The sequence below is a fragment of the Parus major genome, chromosome 8, assembly GCF_001522545.3.
Source record: "Parus major isolate Abel chromosome 8, Parus_major1.1, whole genome shotgun sequence".
Taxonomy (NCBI): domain Eukaryota; kingdom Metazoa; phylum Chordata; class Aves; order Passeriformes; family Paridae; genus Parus; species Parus major.
The window spans coordinates 16423309-16444923 of NC_031777.1; the positions used below are offsets into that span (position 1 = coordinate 16423309).

Here is a 21615-nt window from a genome sequence, read left to right on the forward strand (position 1 = left end):
AGAAAGAGAGAAAGAAAGAGAGAAAGAAAGAGAGAAAGAAAGAGAGAAAGAAAGAGAGAAAGAAAGAGAGAAAGAAAGAGAGAAAGAGAGAAAGAAAGAGAGAAAGAAAGAGAGAGAGAAAGAGAGAGAGAAAGAAAGAGAGAAAGAAAGAGAGAAAGAAAGAGAGAAAGAAAGAGAGAACTGAGAATTTTCAAAAAAAGAGTTTTTCTTTTCTGTAGGAGCATGATCCAGCTGAGAGACAAATCTGGCAGAGACTCAAAACTATTCATCTAGATCTAAAGAATTCACACTAAAAAAGGTAGTAAGTAGATGAAAAGATCCGTGGAAATCAACTATTTAAATACCTGTCCGGTATAGTTCTGTGGCACCCCTGAAGAACCGGGGCAAAGCTGCCTCCAATAACATGATAAAGTCTTCAAGCTCTTCAGTAACTCCCACAAGGAAGTATTCATTAATCAGATTGTATTTGGCTTGTTCCAAAGCCCATCTGCTTCCCACATTCCTAAAATGACAAAGAACAATTATAGCAAATTCTGATGTCAGCCAACAATCCTTGGTCCCTAGATAGGGATTACTTCACAACAGGACATTTGTATAGGAAAGGCAAGACTTACTCCAAGTTATAACCATCCTAACTTCATGTCCCTTTCCAGTTTCTCTCATCTGTGTTCTTACCTAAAAATGTGAGTCCTCTACTTATAAAAGAGTCTCAACAAAAATACGCAGCGTGTGTGTGTATGCTTAATTCCTCTATTCAAGCAAATTTTTCAAGGATTTACACTGTCTCTATATTAATACCCTGTCTCCACTTTCACATTAGATACCAGAAATCTGGCAAGAACACACCTTCCCTTTTGCACCTTTCTCTGCTTTTCCACATGGCCAGAGAGTAGATAGGACTGAACAACAGGCACTGACAGAGAAGCTCCCAAGTGGCCATTTACTTTGCTTATGTTTGAATGAACAGTACCTTTGACAAATAATTGCCCTTGATATCACTCAGAATCTTTCAAATAATCTATGGGGTTTTTTTGTTTTTTTTTGCTAAAGAGCTTTTTAAAGTCTTTGCCATTATTATACAATATGTTGTATTGATAGATGGACACAATTTGATTTTGTTTCAGTTTCTGCTAAGTAGCATTGACTACTGGATATCTGGTAAAGGTTTAAGAAGATGAATTTATCCTTATCTCAATTATTGTGTACTCCCGAGGAACTTTAGGAGCTTGAACTAAAATATCTCCATTCCAAAAGGATACTGTAGTCTGACATAAGAGAAAAATGTCAAGACTCTAAATCTGCAAAAATGATTTTTAAAACTGAAAACATATGTTTTCCCTCAAAGCACTCGTGATGCAGTATTTTAACATACTGCTAGTTTAAAGAACTGCAAAACTCTTTCAGCAAATCCATTTTCAACAGAAAACACATTACTCAAGTATCCACTGCTTCACTCTGCCTCACACTTATCAAATGGACTACATATTGAAATTTGTTAAAGTTTAGATTTCAGCACTGATGTACTTGACAAACAAGCTACATTTATTTCCCTACCAGCATTCTGAGCTGTGGCCACAGAAGAATGGAATTTGAAGCCAAAGTTTCTCTGGAGCACAGTCGGAACCTCCAGCTGCCACACATTCATCAAAGGTCTGCAACAAAGACAAAACTGAGCTGAGCTTTAAAATCTCATACATGTATCAAACAATCTCAAACTGGTTAGTTGCTAAATGTGGTGGGGACAGAAAAACACATATATGATGTTCTAGAAAAAAAGTAAATTCAAGCCTTGCTTTCACAGTGTTATTAGGATGATCTATTGTCTCAATAAACAGGACTTGGACAGTCTTTTATGGTTACAACTAATGAACAATTGATCTTACCTGATACATCGATATACCTTTGATATAACTTTAGCAAAGGCTATTTGTCAAAACTAGCAAAAATAGTCAATAAGCGTTAGCATAATTGTTTTCCCCTATAAAAGAAGTCACTAAAGATACAGCATCAAATGCCATCTGGAATTGTGTAATCCTGCAACAGCTGGATGTTTATAACACAGAACATTGTGCATGTTTTAGATTAAACAAGGTTCTATTACATTTTAATTATGACAAATAACTTCCATTTCAGAGACTAATTTTGTTTTGGCAATCAGAAGAACTGAAGTTTTTCAGGGCATAACAGAATATCCCGTAGAATATTGCTCTCTACATGGATATACAGCTGTAGTAACCAAGTTTCAACTGCAGTAACATAGGGATGACAAGGAACATAGGAATTACAACAGGAACTCCATTAGTATTGGAAGGAATTTGTAAGTGCTTTACTGTGTCACCAAAAAGGAAGTATTTATGATATTTCTAATCAAGATATAAGGTCTGTATCTAGGATATATTAAAAAAAAACCAAACAGATAACATAGACAACTTTTGAGACTGCTTCTTCAGTATAATTACAAGTTTCTGTTCAAAGCAACTATGTAAAAACACATTCATTTAATTACTTGTAGTTAAAAACAAGGACAACATAATTTGCTTCTATTTTGAGGTGAAGTTTATGAGATAATTTAAAAAAATTACTGATACTATGCCAAAGTAGGGAGTAAACTGTGGTGCCCTGGTTCACATTGAACTCTGAGTTTAGAATAGTTGTACATGTTGCACATCATAGATAAAAACACAGCTTAAGTAGGAAAACAAGACATTGGTATGCATTCCCTAGCACAGTTCTCTAGAGAAATTCTGCACTGATCTATTGTTAAATGTACCTCCTAAATTATGAATGTTTATACTAAAAATGAACTGGCATCTGTGTAAAGAAAGATTTCTGTGCTTAGACCTGCAGGTTATTTTACAGTTAATAAGCAAAAGGAAACAAGCCATTTTCTAAGTAGGCTGAAATAGGACAGACTTCCTTCCACACTTCCCCTTATGCACCTACCTTGGCTGCGCCATCCAGAGATTTTATTATAAAATACCCTTGCCTCTACAGACTGTGCATTTAGAGCCAAGCTCTCTATGACTGGAAGCACAGGGATACAGAAAACAACCTAGTTAAAACTTCTGTATAAATGCCGTACTATGGACTAGGAGGGGACAAGAGTATAAAGTGCATTGAGATTCGTTTCTACTAATAAAACAACTGACTTCCAATACAATTATTTTCTGATCTTCCCTACTTTTCATTTGAAGAGCTTTTCATGAATCTACTGTAACACATGTAGAATAAAGACAATGCAATTGGCTCAATCCATTTCTGAGCTTACTGAATTTTAAAACTAATGTATACAAAACTTACATAGTCCATATATGGACAGCTCCCCAGGGACACTTTGGAAAAATAGTACTACCTGATTTAAATGAAAGAAGCCAGAAGTTTGATATAGTAAATCAATTTCACTTCAAATGAACTTGAAATGCTTACAGAACATGTTAAATCTGTATAACAACTAAGTCTCTCAGACCTAAATAAAGTGGTATCATAGCAACAAAATGAAAAAAGCATCTTCAACAGAAAAACATAAAATAAATAATGCAATGCGTTGCAAGCATTATAAACAGGGATGCATTTGACCTTTTTCCCAGCAAATCAAAGCTTAGAGTGCAGTCCATCAACCAGCAACACTAAGAATTTTTGGCATGTTTCCCAGTGACTACCTAAACCAGGTTATTTGGATTATAATTCAAAATTAAAATAAACACTGTTAAATTTCACTCATTTATGACCTAGTGCAGCTCAGACTTGGCAGCATGCTCAGGTTTCCAAGTGACTGACCTCCAGCTGGAAAGAGGAAGACGGGATCTCATCTTTTGTAGCCTATCTCTCTTTTTAAAATTGCCTTTATGATATCATATTGTATCACCTGTTCATCTATTTAGCTAGTTCTATAAAGACAAATTTTAAGCTTAATTTCAATTTATTCTTGAAGCTTTCCTTTTCCTATGCTGCTGTGCTGCAGGATGCCTGGACAAACTGAAATGCAGTAGCTGAAGATGGCGCTAAATCCTAAATAACAGAGGAGCAGTTAGTTCCCAACTGGAAAGAAAAGAGGAATGGTCTGTTCCCAATATTTAAAAAGCACTATTTGGATGGGAGCAGCACACAAATGATTGCTCACATTTATTAGTTGTTACGGCGTTTATAGACTAAGCTGTATTTAGTGTGATTTTTGGTTATTTTTTCAATGTCTCTTGGTACCCAAGCAGCACTTATCAACAAATTAAATTATCAACATAACAGAAAAGCAGCGTCAGCTTAAGAAAATATTGTCACTGAAACTGTATAAAGTGCTCGGCTCTGTAAAGTACAAAAATTCATTACATTTTATAGGATTCCACACTCTTCTAGCTACAGCTTTGTAAACCATACTCATATATTTAATACCCTGCTTTTCTTCCAAATACTAGAAAAATTCAAACCAACATGGCCAAAAAATATCATACTGCAAAGCATGACAGTGGATGTATAGATTCTTTCTGGAACAAATCCATTATGAAGCCTGGATGATGTTGCCATCCTGAAACTGTATAAGTAGTCAGTGTTTGAATGTGCTAACCTGAACTTATCTACAGCCACTTAAGACACAAGGAAGAAGTACAAAAATTTATGTATCATACTCTACAGTTTCCAAAAAGACATTAAAATGTTTCAATTTAAAAAAAAATAGAATAAATTGGGTTGCTAATTATATGAAAATAAACAACAAAGCCAAAGCATGAGCAGTTCTACAGCTTTTGGTGAAAAAATGTGTCTCAGTCTTCAAGAAGAGATGCAGCCTTCTTACATAGGAGGATAAGCCTAATTTGCTAATTATAATTCTGGACACCTAATAACAATAACAAAAAATATTTTATTTAATATTTTTAATAAATTGCAACATATGGTGAATTTATAAGGGTACAAAGAACCTACTAATGCCATGTTCTGCTCCAGTATGGACAGGAAATGGAAAATATAACTTACAAAGCCACCATTATCAGCAAGACTGATAAAAGAACAAGTTGGCTTTTATCAGGGCATTTAAAAAATTGTTTTCACATTAATTTTATTAAGTTAAGCATATATTATTGGGTGTACTTTACCTTTTTATCCCCCTGTTTTCGCCTCCGTAGCCCTGGTCTGTAATCATCTCCAAAGCGCAGAAAGTAATAATAAGAAACTAGGCGTTCTATAGGATCTCTTATGACATTTATGTAAATTGGTTTCTTTTTAACACCAAATCTGAAGTAAAAGAGGAAAAAACATCTTTCAATGGACAAATCAAAGCTTCTCATCTAATACATAAAAACCTGTCATTATTGCTACAACTGAAATCTATACACAGAATACATGATAGTGAGAGGAAGTTTAATGATCGCTTCTTTTCATCCTCATATCCAGTGTATTACATGGATGGGAAAGTAAGTTCAATTTCAGTCTGCCTAAGATTATGATTTTAAGGACTTATTATTAAAGAAACAAACAAAACAGACATATTGTCACACAAATAGGTACTAAACATGTTTACACAACCACTCTGACTCTAGACATGCCTTAACCAGTTTAGCAGCCATGTACATGTTTATAATAAGTACAAGAAGTTTGATATTGAGTTCCTGCTTGTGAACTGGGCTTTGCAATGCTATGAGTGGTTTTCCTGGCAGGTCTCCAGTTGTCAGAGATATTAAAAGCAGGAAGGCAGAGCTCAGAGCCCATCCATTGCCTGGGTTGAATGCATACAGCTATGCTTATTAAATATAAGTCTAAGATAGTATCTATAACCATATTAACTTCTCTATTGAAAGATATTAAATTTACCCTTAGACATTTACCCTTCGCAAATTTTGCTGTACTCCAGTACAAACAGAAACCTGATGAAATGAGGTGGTCAGCTCATGTGACACAGGAGAAAAATTTAAACCACCAAACTGTTTTGTGCAAATGCTACATTTCAAAACCATCTATATGTTTAAGTCAGCTTTTACAATACATTTCTCAGGTTTATTTTCTTTTCCATTTGAGAAGTGCTGTGGCAAATAATTATGGTATCCAAATATTAAAGAGTTTATATCACAGTGGAAATTGCAAGTGTGTCAAGTGCCCTGAAGTAAAGCTAGAAGCTGGGAAAAAAAGATCTCTTCTGTTCCTATGCAAACTGGGAAAGCATTCTGCATCGAAAGAGAGCCATTCATGCCTCCTAGCTTGGCTAAAGCAGAGCACTCATAGTTTTAAGATGCAGTACTATGATTTTTAAAGGGGTACATTTTACTACCAGATACTATGCATATGAGGAACATTAAGTTGAAAAGCTGAAGAACAGTAATTTAGCAAAAGCAGCAGAAAGGAGGAAGTTAGGAAAAAAACCAATTAACAGGCATTGCTTTTGCCAAAAACCAGCACTACAGACAGAGAAATTGTTAAAGGCAACAGAAAGAGCAATTGATTCTCCAATGCTGCCAGTAGAGTACCAATGAGTCAGACTGAAGCACTCAAAGGCCGAATTGCTGACATCTGTCTGCATGCCAGCTCTGACTTCCCAGAGCCTGCAGTGTAGAGGGTGTGAATGTTTCAACCATTCTGATGTGAAGTCCATGCCTCGAACTACACCCTCTTTAAGATCCACTGAAATGCATGAGACATGCACATGTCCCCTTCCACAGGTGACTGCAAATGCTGAGGAAGCTGTAACAAACCCTTTTGTAACAAACCATTTCCATACAGCAGCATACTCAACCAATGAACAGCACATATCCACGAGTTAAATGAAAATTACATTTTCATTTACAAGAAATGCTTGTGCTGGATTGTACAATCACCTGCATTTGCACACCAGCTTGCAGAACTAGTTTCAGTTACAGTAACATAAACCTACTAGTAATGTAAGTTATTACTGTAACTTTATTCATAATGATAATGAATTGGCAATTGCATTGTCAAAGAACTTTTTTCCCAACTATTTACCAGAGAAACTAGGGAAAAAGAATGGATAAGAAATTTTAAAAGACAAAAAGAAAAGGGAAAAAATTTAAAATTTTATTACCATAATTTCTACATGGATGGATTACAATAACCTGTCCTCAATACTCTGAGTTATCAATGGAATATGGTACTTTAATTTTCAGCATATTTTAAGAGGTACTTCTGATATTTGATAGTGGACCTAAGTCTGATGTCTATGTATATGGAAGCATTGACTCTTCTGAAATATTTTACATTTAACTACAAGAATGTTCATTACAAGAACATACCTCACAGCCTTAAAGGTGTGGGCCTTGCCAAGCACAACCAGCGTATTCAAGATATTATTTTAATAATGAAAACCCAAAGTATGAGAAAGCAAGCTGTTGTAGGGAAAAAAAAAAATCACTCAGGTGAAAGGATAACAAACAACAAAGACAAGGATAACACAGTCCCGGAAGGAAGATGCAGATGAAAGAAATCTGTGAAATTGCTTAGATGCTTTCTAGATGTAAAATATTTTAATTCTGGGAGTTCCAGTATCTGAAAATGTTTTCAGCTTTATGAACTAATGTATAAAATAACATTCAGCTTTGCTGCACCAGAAAGCTGTTACTCAGTTCAAGCATTTATTAATGTTGAAGCATTTTAATTTTAAAAGGGCAGAAAAAAAACCGTAATGGATTTTGATATATTTTATTTGATTGACTGATCTGTAAGTAACTTCTTTTGCCTGTTACTTTTTGTAAACTTGGTGCCACTGGTCGTTTTCAGCTACCACTGTAGCTTTTAGCCTTTTCTGATAACGTACTGTATTAGGAATCTGCACAAGCCTTTCTTCCCCATCTCATTCTTTGTAATAAAAAGTTCAAATTAAAAATCATGTGTACATGACAGAATGAGAAATTAAACAGAATGACTAAACAAAAGGAATTATTACATATAAAAAAAGAATTTAAATAAATACTTCAATGCACAGAAACAAAAATGCAGAGTGAGTCAGCAAGAGGTAAAAGTAGCGGTAACTATCATTTGTACAGTCAAATGCACTGAGATCTGAAAATTCCACTTCCAATTTTAAATCATCTTCCACATGCTCCAAGTGCAAGATGAAGCACTGCCTAGTAAGCATCTTAAGCAAAACTGACTTGTCAGTTCAAGGGGAGGTTTCCTAAGACTGAGCTACGGAGGATCACAGCTTTAGATACAGAAGCAAAAATAAGACAAGAAAAGAAACATATGAAAGTGGGAATAAAGATATGATCCTGAACCTTTAAAGTCAATGGAAGGATTTTGATGATATTTTATTTAATTTTAGAAGTAGCAGCATTTAACTCCACAAGAATTACTTCAATGCTTTTTCTAGCAAGTCAAACTATTATAGACCAGAAAACTACTTCAAAATATAACTTTTCATATTTTTGATAAAGTACAAAGGGATACTAAGGTAGAGAAGAATTACATAACTTAAGAGGCAGGTGGTGTTACTCTTTATATGAAGCATTTTTGAGACCAAGTATGTTAAACTTCCCCAAATGGGAAGCCAATCCTAAAACAGAACTGCCAGTGTTTCAGAGGAAAGCCGTGATTTTCAGCAAAACAAACTTGGAATTTAGACAAGAAATACCAATCCCAGTATATAATTTTTTTTTTTTTTTTTTTTTTTTTTTGTGAGACTCGGCTACATTTTATCATGCAAGAGAAGAGAAATGGGTGACGATCAAGCCCAAACGCCGGCCGTCTGGGAAGGCCAGCGGGCGGCTCTGAGCAAGCTGCAGGTGCCGGGCTCCGGGCGCTAGAGGGCGCCGGCAGCCCGGCCGGAGCCCAGCCGCAGGTACCGCCGCGGGAACGTACTTGGCGAAGTCCAGGTACGATATATGGCCATGGTAAAATCCTGGCTTCATCTCCTTCCAGGAAGTCACATTCTTCACAAATCGGACCTGTGAAAGTGGGCAACAAAAAGTGTTTCTGTACGGCTCATCACATTTCTCCATACACGGGGTTTCCTGGCTTTTAGTCTTATAATGAGTTAGATAAAAAAGTCTATTTTGAATATTATCAGAAAATTTGTGCCACCTAAAATACACTTTCCTGCGGCATAAAGATGACCGATTTTAGATCATCAAATTTAATGATCAGAAACTAAACAAAAGCAGAATACAGAAATCAGAAGGTCAATTCAAGGAAAGCTACCACAAAAACATCAAGACAAACATTTATATTTTTGTCAGTCCATTTTATTTGTAATTCTAAAGGAACGTAGAATTCCTTCAGTAGAAATGCAAGTACATATTTGATGGCATTGTCAATGCTCTGTATTCAGTCCCTCAAATAAAAGTGTACCAGATTTACAGCACGTTCTTAGACCTCTTTTACTGGGATGTATGAAATTAATCTGATGGTTCATTTGCTCCTCCATCCCAAAATGCAATGCACAAGTAATCCAGAAATGTTATAAATGCATGTAATGTAAATCAGATCTATAGTTTGCTATTTTGAATAGTCATCTTAAGCCTAACATTTCAGTGAAACTTTCATGCTAAAGCATGAAGTAGCCCTTGAATGAGAGCTGATAGAGCAGTTATTGGCAAACTTCACAAAAATAGGAATAGCTTTACATTTCAAAGAACAAAATAAGACACATGCCCCAAACCAGAGAGCATGATCAAATTAAGTGGGACATGCAAATCCTGATAGAGCTTGGCTTTACTAGATGAACAGAATATTTTAACATCAAAGCATGTAACTGAAAGTTATTTCAAAACTAGTGAATTGGATAATAACGAGAAGATGATAAATTTGTACTGCCTGAGCTGTCTGACAAAGATATGCCATTTCTGAGGCTGTGAATTAAAAGATAGTGTTCTCTACACATCTGCAATATCTTTTCTGTTATACAGAGAAACAGATAACCACAAAGATTCTGAGGTGAGACAAGAGAGACAAAAAAGTTTGAGAGCTCAAGACAACATGAACTAATATTCTGTAAGGTCAAGTGGATTGAGAGTGTCCTGAAGCATAATATTTACCAGCTGAAGATTTTAAGAGGTGAGACTGGCCTGCTGATTCTTCAATTGTGCAAAACTCATGGTCTACAATTTAAGAGGTTGGTAACCTGTACTTATTTCTTTAAACACTGCCTCTTGGACTCTCAGATAGCAGAAATTTAAATTACCTTTTAGTAACAGGCAACATTAATTTTTTCAGTGTACAAGTTTCACAGTCTGTGGCATTACAAAATTTAAAGCATATATTGCACATGAAAATGGTGGCAAATTGAGCTGAAAAGCACTGCACAATGTTACACAACAGTGTTTCATAAATTGCATTGGCTTTCTGTCTGGTTTTGTCCATAGCACAAACTGATAATATGGGACTTTGAATCTAGTTGAACTGCCTTAACTGCTACTGAAATAAACCACACTTCCATTAACTGTATCTTTTCAAGGTTAATGACCAGATATTTTCAGTGTAGAGCCTCAGCTATAAATATTTCTTTACCTGGCAAAGGTATTTCCTACATACAAAATATAAATCACCTTTCATTCCTTCACCCACAAACCCCAAAATGCCATGGTTGGTTGATACAACTCTGCAAGTAAACCAGTTATGCTATTTAGGCTGTGCAGTGCAGCCAACATATTGAAGTGTACATTTATGTTTCCATGAACGAGCTTTCTGGAATCTCACATTATCTAGATTTCAATTTCTAACAGACTAGGACTAGACATAAGGTAAATGTTAAGTACAAAATCCCAAGGTTTTTGTTTTAGATGCCTATGCCAGCATCTGGCATCAAATCATAGATTTTTCAGTAGGTTAGAAAAATCTTTTATTGCCTTTGTCTTACTGTGTTGTTGTCTGCTATGGAAATAATTTTTATGAACATAGGATGGATAGTCTAGCCTCTAACACCAGACAAGGTAAGAGAAGGCTAGGAAGGTTTTATAACACACATGTGACATTTACATCTGTCTTAAGATGGACCTGCAACATGCTAAGCCCCTGAGAACTATAGTTTTTAACACCTGTAACTAGCCTGCAGGTAAGAGATTTTTTTTTTCTCCCACAGTTTGCAGCATTCCAAAAGCCAGAGTTGTTCCAGGTCACAAGCAACCTAATGAGTCTGGATTCACACATTTTAGGTCAGCGATGAATATTGCTCCCTGCTTCATACAGTTAAATATGATCAATTTCACCTTTCTTTTCAGGGCTTAGCAGACACTGGAGCTTTCAAGAGACAGAGAAAGCTTCTCCATCTGTGCCCAATCGAATAAAATTTGAGGTGACTTTAGAAGTTCAGATAGACGTGAATGGAATTCCTGTGAAGTTTCATGTGTGCTTTTATATAATCAGCTACAAAGTTGCTTCACAGCCTTTAGTAAGTGGGAAATCAGCTGAGGTTCACTGAATTAAAAAGCCAGATCAAACGCACTCTAGGGGCATAAGATGTCCTGAAAGGTAAGTTAAACACATTCAGTTTCTAGGACAGTAGGAATTTAAAACAAGTCCCAGTGAGCCAAAAGGAGGAAAAACCCAACCAGCATACCTGGTCTGAGAAAAAGCCACGTGTGCAAACTAAGTGATGCTCTAAGTTCTTATCTCCATCCATTAACTGCAACCATCAGTCCCTCTTCTCTACAGTCTGACCACATGCACTCACATGAGCTCATGCACACACACACACTCACAGTCACACACACCCTCACACATGTGTGTGTGCAAGAGCCTGTGTGAGTGTGATTGTGTGTCTGAGTGTATCTGATGGCCTGAGTGTGCACATGACTGTACTTCTCAGTGTGAGCGTGTCTGAGTGTGTGTATGTGTTAGTGCGCAAGAATTTGAGTGTGCATGAGTGTGTCTGAGTTAGGTCTGAATCAGAGGGTCAGGAATGCTGGAAACAGGCAAGCAACACGCCTTGGGCTGCATACCATGAACAACCACAAGCAAGCTCAAGGAAAGGACAGTTGAGAAGAAATTTTGTGAGATGGTGAAAAGATTGAATTCACCAGTTCAGCCACAGAACAGCCAGGATAGCTGCCTTGCACTAAGAGTCCTTTCTCAGAAGGAAAAATTCAATTGGCACACATGCAGCACTCATACTCAGTAGACCATCTAACTCCAAAAGAAAAATTCTTAAATGTTCACAAGCACATGACAGTACTTCTACTCATAAGAGAATTGCTGCAGCCTTTTCACTTGTTCCACTTCTGACATACACAGAAACCTGCACTAGCAGAGGAAGTAAGTACCACTAAAGCCACTATGTACTGTCCTCTGAGAAACCATTTTAGAATGTACTTGAAAGCAAGATAATGTATTTTCATGCTGCTCTTTTGAGAAAAATCGAGAGAGAAACTGAAGGAGAAAAAAACCCAAGAATCAGAAAACAGCAAGCTGAGGGATTGAAACACTGGATAATTGTAGCATTCATAACAGAACATAGAATGTTCCTCACACCCACTTTTTAAATAACATATCTAGAATACATGCTGCAATGCAGAACAGTCATTTAATTGAAAATGTTTTAGATGACAACTTCACCATGTAACAAAACCAATGAAGTTTGTGTGGTTGGTATGCCATCCTGATAGCCGCAGGCATTCTTGGATGGACAAAGTGTCACTGCTGAAACATGCAAGCAACAAATAGAACTCAACCAAACAACTACTCTGACTTGATTACAAAAAGCAAGTGTTTCTACTGCAGACCACACAGGTCAGAATGCAGTATAGGCAAACACGGCACTCAGTTTGCTGCAAAGAAAAGGCCACACCTGGGGAAAGAAGGGCAGCTCCCAGGATTCTGCTGCCAGAGATGCTGCAAATGAAAGGAGGGCTACTGGGAGAAGTTAAACCTGAAACTAAAATATGTGTTAGGAATTCTTATCATATTATCTCAAATCAGATACATACTATATTTGGAGTGGATTTTAAATATCATTTTTTTCATATTGCATTCAAGAAGTAAAGGTTTTCCATATGGACAGAGAACTTAAAATCTGTTACAGAACTACAGTAGTTTGTAAAAAGTACAGCAGAAAAACTGCACAAAAGAACACTCACTAATTTACAAACTTGTCAGGCCTGAGGCAATCTTCACCTTGCTTAGGGAGATTTGCTTTAACTAACAGTATCACTAACAGAACAATTTTGTCTCTATGATATGTTTATGTATTTTACTACTGGCACATATACACCTAACACACCCAAATAAGCTGTACTGGTGAAGGTGGCATATGAATGTGTCATACTAACCCAAGCCCACACAGAGTAAACATCATCAGCTACCACTCAGCACCCCTGCCATCTCTAGAATTACGCACAGTGACTTACAGTGGCAAGTTGTTATCTCCATGTATTCAAGATGAATAATTATTTGTGCATCTTTGAACAACTGCACAATAGATGAAGTTCTTCATTGTCAGCATGTCCCAGTTAATGGCCACCAAGAAAGAACAGTATAAAGTGTCTAATAAACTACATAATTTACCACTTTGGACAAGAGCATGGTATCAAATGAAGGTAGGACTGACAGTATTGTGTACATGCTCAGCACAGACAGATTTTCATTTTTCAATACATTATTATTAGAGAGAAGATGAAGAGTTTCTCTGCTATAAAACAAAGCCAGCAAAGAACATATTTTATTTAAGTTCAAACAGAAGTAGGAATTTAAGATAGCCTGTGTTTAATTTATACCTATTCAATGACTAGTCCTCCTATCCTTTAGGACAGACCTCCATTTCAAGACACAACTTGACAGAAGCAGAATTTGTTTCTGAAGTGCAGCCTAGGATGACTGACTTGAGCATGATTTTTAATCAACAGACACATGCTTACTAAATCTTTTCAAAACTCACTCTGCTCTTAGTGCACTGGTCTTTAGTACTTGTTCTACACAGTGACAGTCTATCAGACTTGATAATCACAGTAATTACGTATGACAGTATCACCTTCATACGTAGGAAGCAATTTTACAGGAGGAAATACTCAACAGTAACACAACCCCACTATCACAAAACAGATTCCAATATCACCCAAGTCCATTATTTCCTCTGCACAGAGATCCCTACCTCAACCTTTCTCCCACATACAGAACTGGAAGAGGAGGGCCTTCAGCATCTGCTTCCCCCTGCCCCAGTCCAGCTGTGCTGAGCTGCTTCGGCCTGCAGACATGCACTTAGAGGAGCTGGAAGGCTCAGTGCTGACATGCTGCAATGCAGAGCAGCTCCTGCCTCTGCTGCATATCAGCTTAAGTGATCAGCATACAACCGGCAGTACAGAGTTTGGAAACATTTGTTTTACAGGCAGGGATGATGACAGTGATGTTTCGGATCTCTAACCTGGATTCTCTGCAAGAGCACTCATGATAGACAAGGAAATATTAATGAAAATAAACCAATAAACATGCTTCCTCAACCCAGCCTAACAAAAACACAGCACTGTACCCTCATCATCTGCTTAAAATACTCTTTTAAATACAGTAGCCATGATAATTTCTAGTCTGGTACTACAGTGATTTTAGTAAGAACTTTTAATGGATGCAAAGTGACCTGTCCTTCACAGTGCAAACTATTTACAAGCACTTTTCTGTATGTTTTTTATCACCTGTGAGACCTGACCACCCCCAGTACCAAAGACAGAAGTCTAGACCTGACAGCATGGCACAGTGCCTGCACCACTCAGAGAGCAAATTGCCTAAGACTGCATTCACTGCAGATGGAGATGACAGGCAAGTTGTATTACACAGCCAAAAGAGCTATAACAACAAAGGTCATTTCTACCCCAGTCATGCCCCTTATTAGCTTTGTTTTTGTCCAATAAACAGACACTTACCACCTCCAGCAGCCAAGCAAAAACCTAAAGCTATTAAGAAATTATATTAATTCTCTATGAAGAAAATATGAAAACATTAGATTTCATTTATATTAGAAAATGTGTCAAAAAAGCCAAATACATCAGATCACCCAAGTTTACAATAGCAAACTTTTTTTTCTGTGCTCTTCCCTCATTTCATAAAGACATCCCAAATTCAACAGCTTACCTGATCTTGCAGAGACATAACAGGATTATTTTTGGTTGTATTGATATGTAGAACATGGTATTTGTTCTTCGCACAGAGATCATAGGCAATATTTGTGAAGGATGTGCTGGCAGTCTTGGGTACTCTGTTATAAATAATTACCACATCATCTTCTTCATCCAGTGTCACATCTTGTCGGGGACCATCTACTGTATGACGTTGCTCTATTTCTCTGACTTCATGCCTTGCAATAGCCCTTTCTGTTAAGGAAGAAAAATACAAAATTTCAATGTAACTGTCAACAATTCTAAAGTTCAAACCTTAGAACACAATCTGGTGAAAAGCAGTAACTCCTCAGCAATAAAGGAAACACTTGCTGTACTATGCATTTCTGACATAACTGAAAAAAACTTCATCAATAAAAATGAATGGAAGACAGTCCAAAACAGAACATAAAGCCTAGAAAACAATGTGCTTAGGGAACACAGACCATACTCTGACTCACACTGATGTCACTGTCTTTAGACTAAATGTCTCTATAGTTAAGTCTCTAATGCATTATGAAAATGGTGACATCCCTGAAATATTCCACATAACTTCTACAATACCCCTAGTTAAAAATTATAATAGAAGAAATAAATCAAACTGTTTTAAGAATATAAGTCTTCTGGAAATAGTAGAAATACTAACACCAGAAACCACAGTCAAGTGACTGTGCAGAAGCACTGTCATTCAGTGAAACCACTGGGTTTTTATTTCAATTGATACAAGCCCCAAGAGTAAAGCATTACAATAAATGGCTTTGCAAAAATTCAATTACTTTTATTAATTTTAAGTTTGATAAGACTAGAAGCAAGAGGTGCCTACAAAACGGGTAACATTAAGGTGAGTGATCTCTGAGTACTGAAATACATCAAATACATCAAAAAGAAAGAAACATGGGAAGGCAAGCTCTGAACAACACATTTTAGGAGAGTGAGTACTTGGCAAATAACCCATCTTTCCTTTTATACAAAGGGCAATACTCAGAGTAATTGAACATTGCTTCAAGTGCTAAAAGCTTATTTGGAAAATAAAACTCACAGTATTACAGTATTTTCTTTTTTTTTATGCTGCAGAATATCAAATACCCTGTGCTGACTGAGGTTCAGGTTTTTTTCTGATCCTGATAAGTATGTACATTAATACAATTTGTAATACAGATATCAAAGCACTTTTTCTCATTCATTTATGGTGATATTGCTTTTAATAATGTATTCAAATAAATCTGCATTTGTCAACAGTGTAAGCTGAAGTTGATATCACAAGAGTAACCTGTATTTCTATGTATTATGTTCTTTTACAGGGTATAGCTCTTTATGTATGACAAGCTTGTAACAGCAGCAGCAGCTCTTGACCTTTACTTCCCTTGATTCTTTAGCCCAGTTCCTTCTATTCTCTTTCACCAAATCTCTTTAATTATAACACAGAATCACTTTTAAAGCAGAATCATCAAACTGTGAATAGCCTACCCTTTAATTCCACGTAAATTGTCTTAAACCACAAACTTCCATCTGTCTGAAATGCTTCAAAGCTTAAACTCACTCACTCTCTCATATGCTCATATCTCACACCCCATAACTAAGTTACATCAGTATGAAAATGTTTGCAGGAAATGCTTATTGAGTATATCTCAATTTTCCACATGACATCTGTTGCTCCCCACTACATCAGTCACAGTTTTTGCTCCTTCCTTTCTCATTTGCTACCTCTCCCATCAATGCTGGCAAACGTCCTATTTTGGAAAGAGATGAGGCAACAGACTCAGGTTTCATCTCTCTGAAGATGGCTACAAAAAAATAGGGCTGGCAACTCTCCCCTTTCTGCCAGTAACAGATTAGAGGAAGTATTTGGTAGGGAACATAGTTAACCAAGTGGCTGCACAAGGCTACATAGATACTGAATACCACCTAGAGAGGCTGAAATTAAACAAATTTAATTGGTATTTTCTACACCAGAGTAGTAGATCTAAGCTAGATTTGAATCATAGCTGCACAGAACCCCAGGGCTGATGAGGCTGGCTGGCACAGAGCTTCCTCTTTTACATGGAAGAGGGAAACATTTGTGAGAGAGAGACATGATTTGCCAGAGGATTGATGAGAAGTATTCCTCTAATGAGGTATTTTAAACCTTGATGATTCAAGAATTAGTGTGATAAGGGCACTTTAAAGACCATGCCTAAGATATAAAAGCTGCATGATTGGATGCAATTAGCAGAAAGGCTATTGCATCCAACCACCTTCAGCTTCTTCCCACTGCGAGGGGGAAAGCAAGAACTCAGGTATGGAGAAGAACCTTCACAAGCCTGAAGTATACAAACAGTCCTATTATGGAGGAAAAAAAAAAAAAAAAAAAAAAGAGGCTTTAAATTTCAAATTAAAAAAACAACTAATCTTTAAGATGAAGCACTGAAATCACCTTTTTGAAATAACTGCAGTAGTTGAAAAACAAAAGTTTAAATGAAGTAAAGGATGTGAACTGCTAAAGTGCAAGGGAAGTTGAAATGAGAAGCAGAGGAAGCACCTGAAGTGTCTAACCTGGTCAGTCATCCTAAAGGCCTATTTCATTCTAGTCTATGAGTAATAGTTATGAAAACTGATAGTTTTGTAAAAGTGCACAGTTTTTTCCCAGTCACAAATAGTTGGCAGTTTTTCCTGTGAAATCAGGAAGCTCTTCTGATACTTACTGAAAAGTCAATTTAATTCTTAAAAAGATGCATTATCAATTTTATTTATTTATAAGGTTAATTTATTATTTGGAGAGAGAAAAAGCTACAGTAATGGTAACATGCTGAGACTTGTCTTTGGGGTACATATGTAATCAGAAGTTAGAGAATTTAAGGAGTTAATGGGCATTTTCATCATTTGCTCTTTCTATAAAATTTAAATAATCTTGGAAGTAGCACTATAATGGCTGAAAAATGATGTTATATGTTTTTAGAAATATGGTAGAAAATGCAATGTATGCTTCAAAGATATTTTACATGTGGAAGACAGGGAGCAGTATTTACTAAATATATTGTGTTTACTAAAAATCTCCTTATATGACAGCCCTGCAAACATACCTTTGATTACAAGAACCTGTCTACATAAGGTTGGACTTGTTTCACTGAAAATAATTTCAAAAAACTTTAAAAATCAGGATGGGTGATTTCTTTCCTCTCAGAGATCCAGTGGAAAAAATGTCCTACAGTCACATTGCTTTCACTGCATTCACTGTTGTAGGAAAAACATCTGTGCCAAATTATTAAGAACCAAATGCTTAGACAGGGTTAAGATCATACCCTCTAAATTCTACATAACTACACCCATTTAAAAAGATATGCAGCATTTAAATAAGTGATACCTTTGAATACAAGACAGGTTTTCATAAAACTGTAATACAGAATAATTTTAAGGCATAAGATATTCTGTCTCACACTTTTTTATTATTGTTTGTTTAATTTCACTGTAATACACAATATAATTGCTATACCCTTGGGCTAAACTTTGTTCAACATCTGCAGTTGTCCTGCAAGCAAACTGCCATCAACTGAAAGGACACTTTGCACACAGGCAGTACCAATAACAGTTGCTGAACTGATTATTTACCAACAGATGAATTACTTGCAGAAAGTCCTTAGCTGGCTGAAGTAGCTGCTTTGCAAACAGTAGAACAAGTTTGTTTTCTCACCTTTTTGTCTATATTTTCTTCTAAATCTCCTTTCTGTAACTCAGCCTTTTAGCATAACTTACATTTCTTGAGCCATCCTATTGTAGCAATAAACCAAAAAATATCATGGCTAACAACAAATTGGTTTGCCAGTCACATGCTACCAGAAAATAACATATAAAAGGCAACTAAATCTTCTCCTTCAGCAGAAACACTAATAGCAACATCTCATCCTTGCACCTTCATTTCAAGGTCACTGCCCTTTCAAGTCAGGGACACTTCTCAACAAGCTCAAAAGTTACTAACAAGAAACACTTGGAGAGAAATGGACAGGCCAAGGATCTCAACTAATAAAATCACCTGAGTAAATGCAGTGGACCCCATACATCTAAGAATATTTGACCCAGACAAACCATATTTACATAATTACAAAAACAAATCACCCAAATAAACAATATTCAAATAATTATAGAAACAAATGACTGGGATCAGTCTACATTCCTTGCACATTCAAACACATAAATGTCTTAGGTAAAACAAGCTTATTAGCATTTACTTCAAATCCAAGTGTTAACTGCATACAAAATCTTCCCAAAGAAAACAGTGTGTCATGGGTTTTAACAACTTAAAGATTAACAAAACCAAACATTTCAAATTCCTCACATTTTTCATAGAAGCATAAGAACCTCCTGGGATTTCTGAACAAAGAAATCTATCAAAATCAGAAATCCTTCTTTACCCTCTAACTTAGTACTTACCACTCTTGATGAAAGACACATTTAGAGCCTTGCTGGCTGTCAAAATCAAGTTCAACTAACCGGAAAAAAGATTCAGAGCTAGTGCTCTACTCTCCCAAACTATGTTCTTTGTCCTCTACATCTATTTTCCTTCTGTACATATCTACAGATATTATTTAGGCTCTCTCTTCAATGTGTCTTATGTGCCTGCCAGGCTTCACTGTGAAAGCTCCCACTCAGATGAAGAAAGACTCAGTCTTAAAATAAATTTTAGCTGAGCAGCCTTCAAGTGTTGCCCTACAGAAGAAAAAGACATGAATTCAAACTTCAGCCACACTGGCTTGATGTGAAGGAACTGGGCAGCTAGCCTTGATAGCACCACCCCTGAGAAAACTGTTGCTGCATATCTACACTACTGGATGCCACATTAAACCAATAAGCAAGTTTCTTCAAGTTGGGAACAACACCAAAAAAACCAGGTGACTTTATGTCTCAGCTTTCTTTCTACTGTGCTCCCAGGCCAATTAGGCAAGCAGCTGGTAGCCTGAGGCACTGTGCAGCTCTCAAGCTGCTTCCCTGCCCAAAAGCTGCATTAAATATGATTGGTCAAAATACTGACCCCGAGCAGGCCTGCAAACCTACTCACTATGGACTCCTTTCTCCTCTGATGAAGAATGAAACAGCTTAACAGCTTAAAACCAAATCATAATTCTGTAGCAAAGCTCATGTTCTGAATAATTTTCAACACCCACCATATACACACAGCCTTCATCTGTCACTGAAACGTGGCCTCTCTGGGAGCTGTTTAGCAGCACACAACTTACAAACCAAAGTGCAGCTGTATGTAGATACTTAAGGGATGGAGAGAAGAAGAAAAAGAATCAATGGTGCTATGACAATTTATGGTCAGGGAGGACTTGTGTCACTTTACCCAATTAAATATGAAGGAAAATTTTAGATTGAACTAATAAAAACTGCCTTAAATTTATGCAAGGTATCAGTATTAACATACCAACTTTTTCAAAGACCTTTATAAATAACAACTATATTCTGCTCTAGTTTTAAGTCCTACTAAGAGTAGAACCACCATGGGTTCTCTAGAAACTTAATGAATTAAAGACCAACACGTATTTGTGGGCAATAATAATAAAAGAGATTTCTAAGAAGCAAAAATGCAGTTTTGTTTAATTTTTTTGAGTCACACAGCAAGAACACTGGTATGCAAGCAGCAGCAGCCCACTGCCCTTAGACAGAGGGTAAACAGTCCTGCTGCATTCCCAGCCCCTCACACACACTACCACAAATCACTTCACAGCTTCAGAAATTTTGGTTAACAACAATACCATTCAGGGAATGACACTTGTGGAAAGCATTGCTACTGCCTTATGCAGTAGCCATAACTTATTCTAATTAAGAGAGTAACTTGGAGCTTTTACTTTCTTCTTTTCTTAAGATATTTATTTGTGTAGTTCAGAACAAATTAAAAACATCTTAACCCTTAAGGTTTTTTAGTTATTTACATTTTAGACAAAAAAGACTGCTGGTCTCATTTGCAAGTCTAGCTGTCCTAATCAACCCATGAAATATCTGCTAAAACCTTTAACATTTACCTTTACAAAGTCTTCAAATTCAGGACAGCCTTAGCACATATGTGCTCTGAACCCAGTTCTGACCTATAGCAAGCGAAGATCACATGCAAAGCACAAACCAGGATGGAAATCGAGTACAAAGCTTAAAATAATACCAGAAAAGTAATTTTAAGCTTTTCCAGTCTGGTCAAAACCCCCACGTCTTCTTCCCCTTCTAAGAATTCAGTTGCCTTATCAACAAGAAATTCTATTGACTAATTTTAGAAATTTTATTGTTTCTTTTCCAGTAATGTATGAAAAGAAATAGGTACAATAGGTATTTTATAATAAACCCCAGTAGTTTAGTGACCAAGTAGAAATCACAAATGTAGCCAAAACATTTTCTTTCATAGTGGTTAATGCACTTTCAGAACAGAAGGAAAACACTGTTCTGCACTTCAGAACTGCCCAGACAGAAGAGAATGGTTTTCAAACTCCACTTTAAACTCCAACAAATGCTCACTGGAACTAGTTAAAAGAAAAAATAAGAAATCCCAACACAGACAACCAAGTAGGCACTGAGCTCGGTAACTGAAATCTAATGCAGCAGCTGCCTGAAAATTAGAAGGAGCAATTCCAAAAAGCCTACTACAGTT

At 36.5% G+C, this 21615-nt stretch overlaps 1 protein-coding gene across 1 annotated transcript in view; it reads right to left on the minus strand.

The window, feature by feature from the left end:
- HS2ST1 (heparan sulfate 2-O-sulfotransferase 1) overlaps window positions 1-21615 on the minus strand; it is an 81325-nt gene that overhangs the window by 6182 nt on the left and 53528 nt on the right. The window contains exons 2-6 of the mRNA XM_015636125.3: window positions 14986-15224; window positions 8794-8879; window positions 5085-5223; window positions 1555-1652; window positions 345-502 (exon numbers count right to left, since the gene is read on the minus strand). Of these exons, the coding sequence (XP_015491611.1) occupies window positions 345-502; window positions 1555-1652; window positions 5085-5223; window positions 8794-8879; window positions 14986-15224 (720 nt within the window). The remainder of the gene's footprint in view (window positions 1-344; window positions 503-1554; window positions 1653-5084; window positions 5224-8793; window positions 8880-14985; window positions 15225-21615) is intronic.